The sequence below is a fragment of the Poecilia mexicana genome, unplaced genomic scaffold, assembly GCF_051168715.1.
Source record: "Poecilia mexicana isolate PSO_F unplaced genomic scaffold, ASM5116871v1 scaffold_11, whole genome shotgun sequence".
Lineage (NCBI taxonomy): Eukaryota > Metazoa > Chordata > Actinopteri > Cyprinodontiformes > Poeciliidae > Poecilia > Poecilia mexicana.
Genome location: NW_028263380.1, coordinates 18,990,381 through 19,003,697, shown reverse-complemented (window position 1 = coordinate 19,003,697; position 13,317 = coordinate 18,990,381). Strand labels below are relative to the sequence as shown.

Genomic DNA, 13,317 nt, shown 5'->3' with positions numbered 1-13,317 from the left:
ACACCCTTGTCCCTCACACATGTTATTTTGGGAAAAGTAGAGTAATCTAGATTCAGGTATAAGGTGTTGAAATAACTAATAAAAAAGAGAAGAAGAAAAGAAGTATTTTAGAGCAAAAATTAAAGGACAAAATAATAATTCATTAAGCTACAACAAATAAAATCAGGTAAAGGAAATTATTTCCAAATCAGTTTCTTTTAATAATAATAATAATAATAATAATAATAATAATAATAATAATAATACAAACTTATGAAATTAACAGAAAAACTACCAATGTGTGTTTGGTGAATTTTTGATTAAAATGTGTTCTTCATTCAATGAAGTTACCGAAGTCACAGTGAAAAGTACAACGAAATAATATATATATGTAAAACAAATATTTAAGGAACAAAAAAAAACTACTCAAATAAATGTAACTATAGTTACTACCAACTCTGGTGACTGTGTAAAAAATATTCTTTATAGACTACAGCTTTTACATTGATTGATGACCATTAGGTGTATAAAGGAATGTTGTACTAGAGGACATAGTTTGATTTCAGGAAGGGCTGCACAGTGGCGCAGTTGGTAGAGCTGTTGCCTTGCAGCAAGAAGGTTCTAGGTTTGATTCCTGGCCCCAGTCTTTCTGCATGCAGTTTGCATGTTCTCCCTGTGCATGCATGGGTTTCCTCCCACAGTCCAAAAACATGACTATCAGGTTAATTGGCCTCTCCAAATTGCTCCTAGGTGTGAGTGTGTGTATGCTTGATTGTTTGTCTCTGTGTTGCCCTGCAACAGACTGGCAACCTGTCCAGGGTGTACCCCACCTCTCACCCAGAACATTAGCTGGAGATAGGCACCAGCAACCCTCCCGACCCCACTGAGGGAAAAGGGTTGGATGATTTCAGGAAGGTCCTTTTTATTTAGAAGGACAGAGATTTGATACTTGGAAGGTTACCCTTTTCTCTTAGATCCATGGAAGAGACTTGTCAATTTAAAAGAAGTCACTTGGACTCTTGAGGCAGAGCAGGACTTCCTCTAAACAGATTTTTTCTCAGCCAACTTCCTGAACCTGACAAAGCTGTTCAAATGACACCACTCTTGCTGATGATGCGTTTACATGCTAGTCAAAGCTGTTGACTCAGATTTGCTCAGATGCCCCACCCTTCTTGGAGTCCTTAGAGGGGTTACTGGAGAGTGCCCCTCCTGGGGACTCCCTTGTTCTACTGGGGGACTTCAACACTCATGTGGGCAATGACAGTGAGACCTGGAGGGGGCATGGTTGGGAGGAACAACATATGGAGATAAAGGCATAATGAGGAAGGTTTCTGTTAGACAAATTCATCGGATTAAGAGAGCAGCTGTTAAAATTACCTCGCAAAGCAGCAAACAGTTATTTGAAGCTGCTGGTGGAACCTCAAGGAACGTTAGCTGGAGAGGCACCAGCAACCCTCCCGACCCCACTGAGGACAAGGGTGTAAGAAGATGGATGGATGGATTGAATTTTGACAACAGAAGTATAAAATCACACACATGAACAAGGAATGCAAAATACATATTTTTGTACAATAATCTTAACATGCTTGAAAAGGAATAGGAAGAAATAAGAAACTTATGAAGTCCTACCTCATAAACTAGTACCATATTTTCTGTTGAACAGCATTCAAGAAGTTAGCCGTCAGGGAAAGATGTCAACTACTGTTAGAAAATGCAATTCAACTTGGCCTGGACTTCCATGGAGGCTGTGTGCTCAGTGTGTGGTGAACATAGAGGTGTTTAAAACTGCAGTATGTAACTTTTATAAAAAATGTTTTTTTACATAAGACAACAGTCACAAGCAAGCCTCTGTTCTGCAGTGTTATGTTGCAGGTTTAGATTGCTTCATCAATTGAAAATCTTCTGTCTGCAGCTGCCTGTCCATGAGACAAAGTCAGAACGTTCTGGCAAAAAGCTGCGGGTTGATACCAAGGTAAATGCTGAAGGCACACTTGAAGACCAGGTGAATTAATAAATACACACACATACTGTACAGCTCTGGAAAAATTGAAGAGACCACTTAAACTTATCAGTTTCTCTGATTTCCCTTTTTATAGGTACATGTTTGAGTAAAATGAACATTGTTCTTTTACTCTATGAATTTCTGATAACATGTTTCTGAAATTCCAAGGAAAAATTTAGTTTTTATCTGCAGAAAATGCAAAATGGTCAAAATAACAAGAAAGATGCAGAGCTTTCTGACTCTTCCTGATTTCAGAAGAGTTCAGAAATCAATATTTGGTGGAACAACCAGGTTACAATGGGGTTCAATGCAGTGAGAAATGCATATTTAAAATGATTGGGGTAAAGTAGTATTTGTTTTATTTTGAAAAGTGCTTTGAGTTGATGTTTGTGGAGAATTTCCACTTTAATAAATAATCAGTCTAATATAATTAAATGAACAACAACTTAATATACAGCTTTGGGTTAAAGCCGTGTCACTAAAAAGATGTGAGGGTTACATTATGAGGTCTAATAAAAGCAAATATGACTTGACAGCTGCTACTAAGTTTATAATGATAAAGTATTTTCTTATAATGTAACAGTATTTAATGATTAGACAAAGGTTTAAGTGTCGTATTAAACTCAGCTCAGGATGTCACAACAAATCTGGACTAAAATAAATCAATAAATAAGCTCAATGGCAATGAGGTTTAATCTGTGATCACAAATTAAAATCATAAAATTAAACTATTACAGTAAATAATGAATTGAAAGGATTGACTTTTAGAAGCATATTTTCGGTAAGAACATAATTATGGATTTATTTACTGAGAGAATTAAAACATTCACACATATCTGGAAATGAGAATTATTCAAACAGCTTTACTGAACATGCAGGCATTTAAATATCAGCAGATACTTTCCTAAAACAAATTGTCAGGTGAGTTACATCATTCTACCAGGAGTTCTACTTCATTTTTCAAAACAGCAAAAATAAAGAGAAAAAAAGCTTATTAGTTCTGTTTTAATGTCTAACAGCACTTAACCTCACAGCATTACACATCCGCCGCCACCACCACGTCTTTCAGCTTGACCTCTGGCGCTGGACACATGCATGGACTGCAGCCTGGATTTTTCAGCTTGAATTTCTCTCTCCTGCTGCTCCATCAGTTGTTTTTTCATGGTTTCAAACTCCTTCTCTCTCTCTTTTCTCTCTACCTCTCTCCTTTCCATTTCTCTCTTTCTCTCCTCATTCATCTCCTCCTTCTCTCTCTTCCTCTCTCTCCTTCTTCTCTTTTTCTCTCTCAACCTGGATTTGCTCATTAATTTTCTCCATCTCTTTCTCATACTTTTCTTGTATTTTTCTCTCAATTTCTTCTCGCTCTTTCCGTATTTCTTCTTCTTTCTCCTTCAGGATTCGTTGTTTCTCCTCTTCGATCGCCCTCTCAGCCTCTTGGAACATCTCATTGGTGTAGTGACTTCCTCCATTCCTGTCAACAATGGTTCTGATCTTCTCCAGCAGCTCAGTGACCTGAGGTTTCTTATCTTTCAGCCTATTGTTGAAGACATGATACTGGCCGTTGCATCTGGATACCAGATCCTGGAGGTCTAGACTTTCAGACAAATACTCTTCGATGGTGGAATCAAGGTCGTCTCCACGGGTAAACAGAACCATGCTGTATTTGTTTGCAGCCTCTCCAAATGTTTCCTTAATCAGTTGCACTGATTGTTTTTCTTCCTTTGTGAATCTGCTCACCGCAACGACCACCAGGAAGATGTGGGGTCCAGGAGCGGCATATCGGACGCACTGACTCAGATCTTTTCTGGTTTTATCTTCATCAAATCTGGTGTCAAACAGACCTGGAGTATCGATGACGGCAACCTGCTGTCCATCCACATTACTGGAGACTTTAGAGCAGTCAACAGTCAGGGAATTGGCGCTGCATTTGGATTCAAAGCACGGTCGACCCAGAATGGTGTTTCCAGTGGCGCTCTTCCCAATCCCAGTCTTCCCCACCATCACGATCCTCAACTCATCGTTGTTTATGATGTTTGTTCCTGTAAAGAAGAAAGTTTGAATCTGAATTAGAATCATCATCTACTCAGATTTTCAGCTTCTGTGTATTTGGATGAGAGGAAAAAATATAGTTGAGACCTTAGGAGTGTTTCAGGGAATCAAAAATTTTCTCTTTTCTATTTGCTTTTTAATTTGTCTTCTGTGTGACAGCTGCTACTAAGTTTATAATAATAAAGATCAAAGGTCGTCTGACATTTGCTCCTTTTTTGTTACTGATATAATCTACGTGACGCAGCCCAAAACCCAACCTGACAAATAATCATGTGCACCAGTGAAGAAGAGCTTCACCTTCTTCACTTGTTTAACATCCTTTATAGGAATTAAAATCTTTAATTGTATCAGTAGATTTTGTAACCCCACAATAACACAGCAGAAGACTGAAAGTGAAAAGTTTATATGTGTTTTTGTTGGTTGATATTTTCTACATCAGCCAGATTAAATATATAGTTATTCTGACTTACCGTAGTTGGAGTTGCTGTTCGCCATGATCAGTCAGTGTAGACTCTTCCGCTGCAGTCAGGTAATGAACATAGTTTGGATTGTGTGAAGGCCTTTTTAAACATTCCTGCAGGTAAAATGAAACTGAAACTGGAGCTTTGATTGGTTAATTCTGTCCCAGGTTTTCAAAAATGTCTTTCCTGCTTTAATTGATCCACATAAAATACAGCTAAAGCATTTTTAGAAGCTGTTTTGAACTGTGAGGTGATATGCAATAAGTTTGAAGATAAAAACCCACAATTGTATGAAGTCTTAAAGATTGATGGTTAGCTCAGCTTTTCTGATTTTTCTTTTCCAAATTTAAAAATGCAACAATATAATAAAATTTTTATCTAAAATCTAAAATAGTCTATATAGGAGTCTGTAAAGGTGAATTACTTATACAAAAAATATACAACATTTCTGCTGTATGACTTTCAGTTTGTGTCCCCAAAGTCTCTCTAGATTTAAATAAAGGTTGGATATTCCCTTGCTCTTTCCTTTCTCATTTTATTTTACAAGAAATGGCAGCAAATAGGGAACAAATGCAAAGAAAACCAAAACTGGAAATAAGCTATGGTGCAGGATTCGGTTAAGATAAAAATGCTGTTCTGGAGTCTCAGCTTCATCTATCCACCTGAAACAAACTGTCTAATTAATGTTCATTGTATTACATTTTTGCCTTTTACAACTTTCAATACTTTTCTAATTCACTCTAATTATAGAAAACTCAGAAATTGTATAAAAAATAATAATACATTTGGTTCTTTGTTTTATAAATAAAGCACTTGGATTGTGTGGTCAGTTTCATTGTGTGAAGCTGATTTCATTGTTTATTCTCCACACAATGAAAGGCAACAAATTAATGATTATTAAGGCTTGTATTTTACACTTTGAATTCAATGGTAGATTTTTCTCTGAAACACTGAAACAAAAATGTGAACCAAGTGTTCAGATATATTTTTATTAGAAAATTACATCTACATCTAAATACAAACTATATAAAGAGGTGAATTTAGCCAAGAAACCCCGACTGACTGCCTGGAGGCTTGAACTCAACAACACGTCCACAGAGCTGGGTAAAACTTATGCTCAAGTAAGAGTAACATTACTTCTACATATTTTTTTTACTCAAGTAAATGTAGAATGTAGAAAACCTAAAAAATACTGAAGAGTAAAAAAGTATTTGGTAAAAAGGCTACTCAAGTACTGATCAAAACATCAATCCATTTCCTGAACATCCTTGTCCCTTAGTGGGGTCAGGAGGTGCTGGTGCCTCTCCAGCTAATGTTCCAGGTGAGAGGCGGGGTTCAGCCTGGACAGGTTACCAGTCTGTCGCAGGGCAACACAGAGACACAGGACAAACAACCATGCACACACTCATTCAGGGGCAATTTAGACAGACCAATTAACCTGACAGTCATGTTTTTGGACTGTGGGAGGAAACTGGAGTACCCGGAGAAAACCCACGCATCCACAGGGAGAACATGCAAACTCCATGCAGAAAGACCAGACCGGGAATCAAACCCAGAACCTTCTTGCTGCAAGGCAACGGTTCTACCAACTGCACCACTGTGCAGCCAAAACATCATCATTTAAATATTATATCATCAGATGGACCAAAATGTAAAGTTACGTGGACCAAAAACATCTAGATAATTTTCCTTCAAAATAATGTTTTTTGAGAAAAAAAAAAGTCTGTTTCTGGTGAATTTTTTTTTCTTTTTTTTTGGACTAAAACAGATTTTATTTTTAATTTACTGAAATTATCCACAGAGGGTAGAGAATCAATTATACTCAAGTAAGAGTATCAATACCTCATAATAAAATTAGTCAAGTAAAAGTAAAAAGTACTGCACAGAAAAATACTCCAAAAAGTACTTTTTTCCCCAAAAAAGTTAATCAAGTAACTGTAACTAATTATTTCCCATCTCTGCACATACATCATCCATCAGGTTTTATTCAGATGCTCCTCAGATCCAAGCTGTGCTGGTTGTTCAAGACTTTGTTTCTGAGCTCCATTCCCCTTTACATGAAAACCTGCAGTTAAAAATGTAAAGCAGCGCTACACCGCCCTCTTGTGGAAAGTTCTAAAACAGCAGCAGAAAAACTGTGATCCCCGATGAAATACCTTACTCCAATAATATTTCTGCATGTTGCCTGAAACAAAACATTAGGTGATAACTTTCAGCGCCACATAAGTATGAAAAATTTTAAAACTGTAACATTAAAAGGAAAATATCGCATGTTTTTAAAAACATTATTTAGAAAAAAAAGTATAAAAAGTGTGACAATCCAGATGTTTCGGCATCATGATCTTGGTTTTGCTAGATGATTCTTCCAGGTAAGTGGTTCTTTTCCACTGTCATGTTTCCCCGTAATGTTGGACCTCTGAAAAATCAATAACTTGATAGAGTCGTCTGGGTTTCCTTACATAGACCAGATGGACCATAATTTCTCCACTGGCATTACATGATAAAGTGTGGACTGTACTGGATTATAGACATGACTACAGGACACATGATTTGAATTTGAGAATATAATAATCACATAGTGCCTGACTCAACCTATTTGAAACAAACTCTAGATATTAGTTAAGTAGGACTTGTTTATTTTAAAAAGTAGTTTTGAAGAGACATTTGTGGCAAATTATATATGACGTGTTGTGATTTGAGTTCTCTGTTTATTTTAGGTTCTGTCTTTAGTGTTTCTCCGTGGTGCCCTGTCTACCCCTTCATTGTCCGCAGGTGTGTCTCGTTCTGCATTGGGGTTTTTTTCATTTTCTTTCTTGTCTTTAAAAATAAAGTAGAAGTCCAGGTAGAATGATATAATTCACCTGTAACCTCAGTATCTCATAATTTGTTTTTAAAAATTATTAGCTGACGTTTACATGCTTACATGTTGAGTAAAACTGCATCATTGAATATCATTACTTGTATCATTTTCTAATTTCCAGATGTCTGAGAATGAATTAATTTCTTTCAGTTAAATTCATAATTAGGGTGGAAACACACTAAATAATATTTGTATGTCCATTCTTTCTATTATTTCTTGCAATAGTTTAATTTAATGACTTTAATGTGTGATCACTGTTCAATCATCATTGCAATGTGGGTTTATTTACTGATTTATTTTAATCCACATCTGTTTGTCTATCATTAAAAGGAAAAGCTTCAAGGATTTTTAATTATTATTTACTTACGAGTAGCTATCACATATATATTTGCTTTAATTAGACCTTTAACTAGAACTTTTTTTACAGTGATTTAAGCTTTAACACAATGTTGTATATTAAGTTGTTAATTTAATTTCAATAGATTGTTTATGAAGCAAAAATTCACCACAAATCTCCCCTCAAAGCATTTTCAAAATCAAACTAGTTCTACTTTACACCAATCACATTGAATTCAGTTTGGTTAAAATAAGTATTCCAGTAAATTACAATTATTGTCTAGATGAATTATTATTAAGGTTTATATTTTACACTTTGAAATTCATGATTAATTTGTCAGATTTGTTTCAACAACACTGAAACACAAAAGTGAACCAAGTGATCAAATATATTTTTTATTAGAAAATTACACCATTATCTTAATACAAACAACATAAAGAGGTGAATTTAGCCAATAAACCCCCACTGTCTGCCTGGAGGCTTGAACTCACCAATACGTCCACATAAACAGAGCTGGGTAAAAATTACACTCAAGTAAGAGTAACGCTATTTCTACATATTTTTACTCAAGTAAAAGTAAAAAGTATACTTTTTACCTAAAAAATTACTATTAAAAGTAAGGTTACCTTACCTTACCTTGTAAAAGTAAAATGTACAGCACAAAAACATACTCCTAAAAGTACTTTTCCTTAAAAAAATTAATAAATAAATTTTAAAAAGTTACTAGAGTAAGTAACTAATTATTTCCCATTTCTGCACATAATTAATCACCCAGCAGGTTTTATACAGACGGTCCTCGGATCCAAGCTGTGCTGGTTGTTGAAAACTTTCTGTTTCTCAGCTCCGTTTCCTTTTATGGCAGCGCTACACCGCCCTCTAGTGGACAGTTTGAAAACAGGAGCGGAAAAGCTGTGATCTCATGAAAAACTTCACTACAATGTTTTTTCACATTATATGAAGCAAAACACTGATAACTTCCAGTGCCACATATGTTAATTCGTGCCAAAATTATTGCTCCTTGACGTAAGTTTAATGAGTTACAGAAAATGAATCAGAAGTGCTGATGTAAAGTTGTGTTAATCTATTTATTATAGTCTAAATCGCCAAACAAAAGCAGTAAAAATGTAATTGAAATAATATGTCATGATTATATTCATGAGCTCCATTATCAGGTAAATTTGCTCATGGAGTAATTTTAAGTGTCCTTTTCTGGGAATCTTCCTCTCCGCTCTTTGTTTTCTCCATTTGTGGACTATCTCTGTAATTGTTGTTTTAGTCTACTTCATGTTAGCAGACAGGTGCTCTTAAGTGAATACTTAATGATTTTATAGATCTTATTTTAATTATGCCAAAGCTATGAGTTCAAAAACTGTGATAAATTAAAATTAATTCATAACATTTTCCAATTTCTCTAGATTTTTCATTTTTATTTAGTCAGGAACTCTCTGCATGAAATTAAAACGAGTTTGACTTCAAACATGTAAACAAAAGAAATTAAGATGTGAGTAAAAATATCTTTCATAGTTTTGTATTTCTGAATTTATATCAACTTTAGCTGAAATCCTTACAAAACACTGAAATGTTTTCTGCAAATGAAGACAAAACACTTTGTTTTGTTTAAAATTGAATTTCATCTCAGTTCTAGTTTAAGTGTGGATTTATAACAGAACAGAAATAATTTATTATCCATTCAATACCACAACATTCCCCAGTCACTTCTATGTGTAAAGCAACTAATTTAAAAAAACAATACATTTAGCAGCATTTATTGTTTTCATCAAGCTTTATTTGTGATTTCATATTCAGAACAGGGTGACACAAATCAGGGTGACAGAAATCAGTTCAAACAATCATCACAAAGTGAGAATTATTGCAAAAAGTGCAGGAATATTGAAGTAAAAATCATCCTGAATCTAGTACATTTACTGTCATTTTCTATTTATGCTAATCTTTCCAGCAACAATATACATTTTCCAAAAGACAGTTTCTAAGAGCTTAAAGAGTGATACGTGAAATACTTTGAAATAATATGCAAACACTAACTTGACAAGGATTCAAACTTTTTCTTTGACTGCATGTGAAACAGCCTTAAGATCAGCCTGCAGTCTTCAAGATCTCCAACATTGTTAAAGTCTGGCAGCTTCATATTATAGACAGTTAAGCTCCAAATTATTCATGCCTATCAGGAGGTGCAGAGTCCATGATGATCAAATATAACTGTGTTCTTAGAAAACCTCACATGAACTTTCCAACAAGGTGTAAAGAACATCCAGGTTCTGAGTTTTAATGTCAAGATGTGGTGAAGGAGTTTTACTCTGACTGGAGATCTGCTTCATTTATTAACAATGAAAGAAACAGAATCTAGTTTGTTGTTTTCTGTTCTCCATGTTTTATACTTTGTTTTTGTTAAGGAACTTTCAGTTGAAATTTGTTCATCCTCATGTTTGAAAGAACAGTAAATTTCCAACTTTCACCATTTACTTATGAAAACAAGCTGGTAAAAGATTTAACAAGGCTACATCCAGCATTAAAAACATCTTTTCCAATGTTAACAACCTGTTTTCCAGCATTAACCAGGTATTCTCCAGCTTTAGCCAAATAATAGAGAGGATTATTTTGCTCAGCTTCTTCTCTGGCCTTAGATTCATGCTCAGACTGCAGCCTGGATTTTGCTTGTTGAATTTCTTTCTCCTGCTTTTCCTTCAGGGCTTCAAACTGCTTCTCTCTCTCCTTTCTCTCTGCCTCACTCCTTTCCATTTCCCTTCTTCTCTGCTCACACATCTCCTCTTTCTCCCTCTGTCTTTCCTCATGCATCCTCTCCGACTCCCTTCTCCTCTCCTCGTCCATCCTCTCCTTCTCCCTCCTCCTCTCCTCATTCATCTCCTCTCTCTCCCTTCTCCTCTCCTCCTTCATCTCCTCCTGCTCCCACTTCCTCTGCTTACTCATCTCCTCTCTCTCCCTCTTCTTCTCCTCCTCTCTCTCCTTTCTCTCTCTCTCTCTGTCAGCCTGGATTTGCTTATACATTCTCTCCATCTCTTTCTCATACTTTTCTTTTATTTTTCTCTCCAGTTCTTCTTTCTCTTTGCGTATTTTCTCTTCTTTCTCCTTCAGGATGCGTTGTTTCTCCTCCTCAACTGCCCTCTCAGCCTCTTGGAACATCTCACTGGTGTAGTGACTTCCTCCATTCTTGTCAACAATGGTTCTGATCTTCCTCAGCAGCTCAGTGACCTGAGGTTTCTTATTTTTCAGCTTGTTGTCGAAGACATGATACTGGTTGTTACATCTGGACACCAGATCCTGCAGCTCTGGGCTTTCAGACAAATAATCTTCAATGGTGCCTTCAAGGTCGTCTCCACGGGTAAACAGAACCATGCTGTACCTGTCTGCTGCCTCTCCAAAGACTTTTTGAATCATTTGCACTGATTGTAATTCTTCTGCTGTGAATCTGCCGATTGGAACGACCACCAGGAAGATGTGGGGTCCAGGAGCGGCGTAACAGACGCACTGACTCAGATCTTTGATGGTTTTATCTCCCTCAAACCTGGTGTCAAACAGACCTGGAGTGTCAATGACAGTAACCTGCTGTCCATCCACATTACTGGAGCATTTGGAGCAGTTCACAGTCATGGATTTGGGGCTGCATTTGGACTGAAAGCACCCTCGACCCAGAATGGTGTTTCCAGAAGCGCTCTTCCCAATCCCAGTCTTCCCCACCATCACGATCCTCAGCTCAGTGTTGTTTGTAATGTTTGTTCCTGTAAAGAAGAAAGTTTTAATCTGAATTAGAATCATCGTGTCGTAGAACTTTAGTTGTGGTCCAATAAAACTGCTGTCATGTTATTGTGGCTTAATGTGAATACTATAATCCAGCACATTCACTATTTGCATTAAGATTATGTATCGGCTACAAAGTCTGCGAAAGTCCAGCCCTGAAGAGAGACGATCCTTCAACTTTAATACATTCCTGTTCCAAAACACCTGGACTGTCTGGTCCACTGTCCCTTCTGTTTTCAGGGTGGATTCCTTAGAATTATGCAAATTACAATAGTCATGAAATTCAGTATTTTTACCTTCCAGAGCCCTCTAGATTGGTCAAAAACGTCTTTTATTTTTATTTTATTTTTTTTTAAGATATTGGCCAAAAATGTCTCTTGGAAACAAATGTTTACAAGGCTATACACTGACCATCAAAATCTGTTTTTTTTTTTGTTTTTTTTTGGCGTGGTCGTTCACGCTTCCAAATATATGCGACCTGACGTTTTTTTACGTCCAGTGTGAACGTCAAACTACTTGAAAGTGCTTCGCATGCGCACTAGAGGGCGCAATAACGTCACAGACATAGAGCGTGCTCAACCGCAATAAAAAAGGAGAAGTGCTCAGTGGATGTAAACATGGATGCGAACAGTGTAGCATAGTTTATGATTTTTAAGTTGTTGTCAGTCCAGAGCCAGTACATTAACAATTTAATCCTTATTATAGTCTGCCATAGTTGTTTTTCTTCCTGCTTATCAGGACGCAGAATATTGAGTTTGTCGAGTATCAATGACGTTCAGGTCAATGAACGCGGCCGTTCAGTTCAGATTCAGATCGTATTTGAAATAATTCGATACGTATCGGATATCCAAGTGGCCTGAGTCGCATTGGACAAAATTCTGACGTGTTTTTCAGACTTTCATGAAAAGATCAGATAGATAGATAGATAGATAGATAGATAGATAGATAGATAGATAGATAGATAGATAGATAGATAGATAGATAGATAGATAGATAGATAGATAGATAGATAGATGTTAATAATAAAATAAAATAAAATAAGGAATTGGCTGGTTATACGTGATGCTTTAATTAACAGAATTTTATAAAACTATTTTATCTGCACACTGTGATACTCTTTGGAAGCAGAATGACACAAAAGAAGGATAAAAGTGACTTACCATAGCCGTAAGTCCTGTTTGGGCTGAACCTGTGGTTGTCCATGATCAGTCAGAGAGAGCAGTGCAGACACTCCAGCTGCAGTGAAATAATGAACAGCTAGAATCCTGTACAAGATTTTAAACAGTCCTGGAGTCAAAATGAAAGTGAAACTAGAGCTTTGTTTCTGTTTCAAGCTATTTTCAAGGACTGTCTCATTGTGCATAAAATTCAGCTAAGTCATTGTACAGAATACACATATAATGCACATTGTAATCTCCATTGAGTAAAAATAAATACCAGCGTAAATCTGGAGGGTGAGTTCAGCTATATTACTAATTTTCTCCAGATTCAAATGTGCAGTAGTCTAATATATGCAATAACTTGTTGCATATATCAAGGTGAGTTATATAACAATAATATTGATATTATTTAATTTAGTCTCCAAAGTCTCTGGATGCTCAGGATACCCAGGCTGCTCCCCCCTCTCCTCTCCCACATTTATTGGAAATAGCAGCACTGAGGAGAAACTGAAAAACAAAAGAGAAACTAAAACAAGGTCCATGATTCCCTGCATGATTCAGTTAATTATGTTAAACCTTTTGTTCTAGAGTTACGTCTCAGCTTTATCCCTCCATCCAGGACAAACTGGCTCATTCCTGTAGCTTAAATTACTCTAATTTAAGAAAATTCAGCACTTTTATTAAAATAATACCAT

At 36.2% G+C, this 13,317-nt stretch overlaps 1 protein-coding gene and 1 pseudogene across 2 annotated transcripts; both read right to left on the bottom strand.

Annotated features, from left to right (window-relative positions):
* Window positions 1-2,656: 2,656 nt before the first annotated feature.
* Window positions 2,657-4,603, bottom strand: LOC106911508 (GTPase IMAP family member 9-like; annotated as a pseudogene). Its single transcript, XR_015764640.1, has 2 exons — window positions 4,501-4,603; window positions 2,657-4,020 (listed from the first exon to the last, which is right to left on the bottom strand). The product of XR_015764640.1 is annotated as a GTPase IMAP family member 9-like (transcript).
* A 4,849-nt stretch (window positions 4,604-9,452) lies between these two features.
* LOC106911511 (GTPase IMAP family member 4-like) lies at window positions 9,453-12,698 on the bottom strand. The gene is made up of 2 exons (XM_088010370.1): window positions 12,623-12,698; window positions 9,453-11,443 (listed from the first exon to the last, which is right to left on the bottom strand). The coding sequence occupies exons 1-2, from the start codon at window positions 12,663-12,665 to the stop codon at window positions 10,170-10,172; spliced, it is 1,317 nt and encodes a 438-aa protein (XP_087866496.1). The 5' UTR covers window positions 12,666-12,698; the 3' UTR covers window positions 9,453-10,169.
* Between the last annotated feature and the right edge of the window lie 619 nt (window positions 12,699-13,317).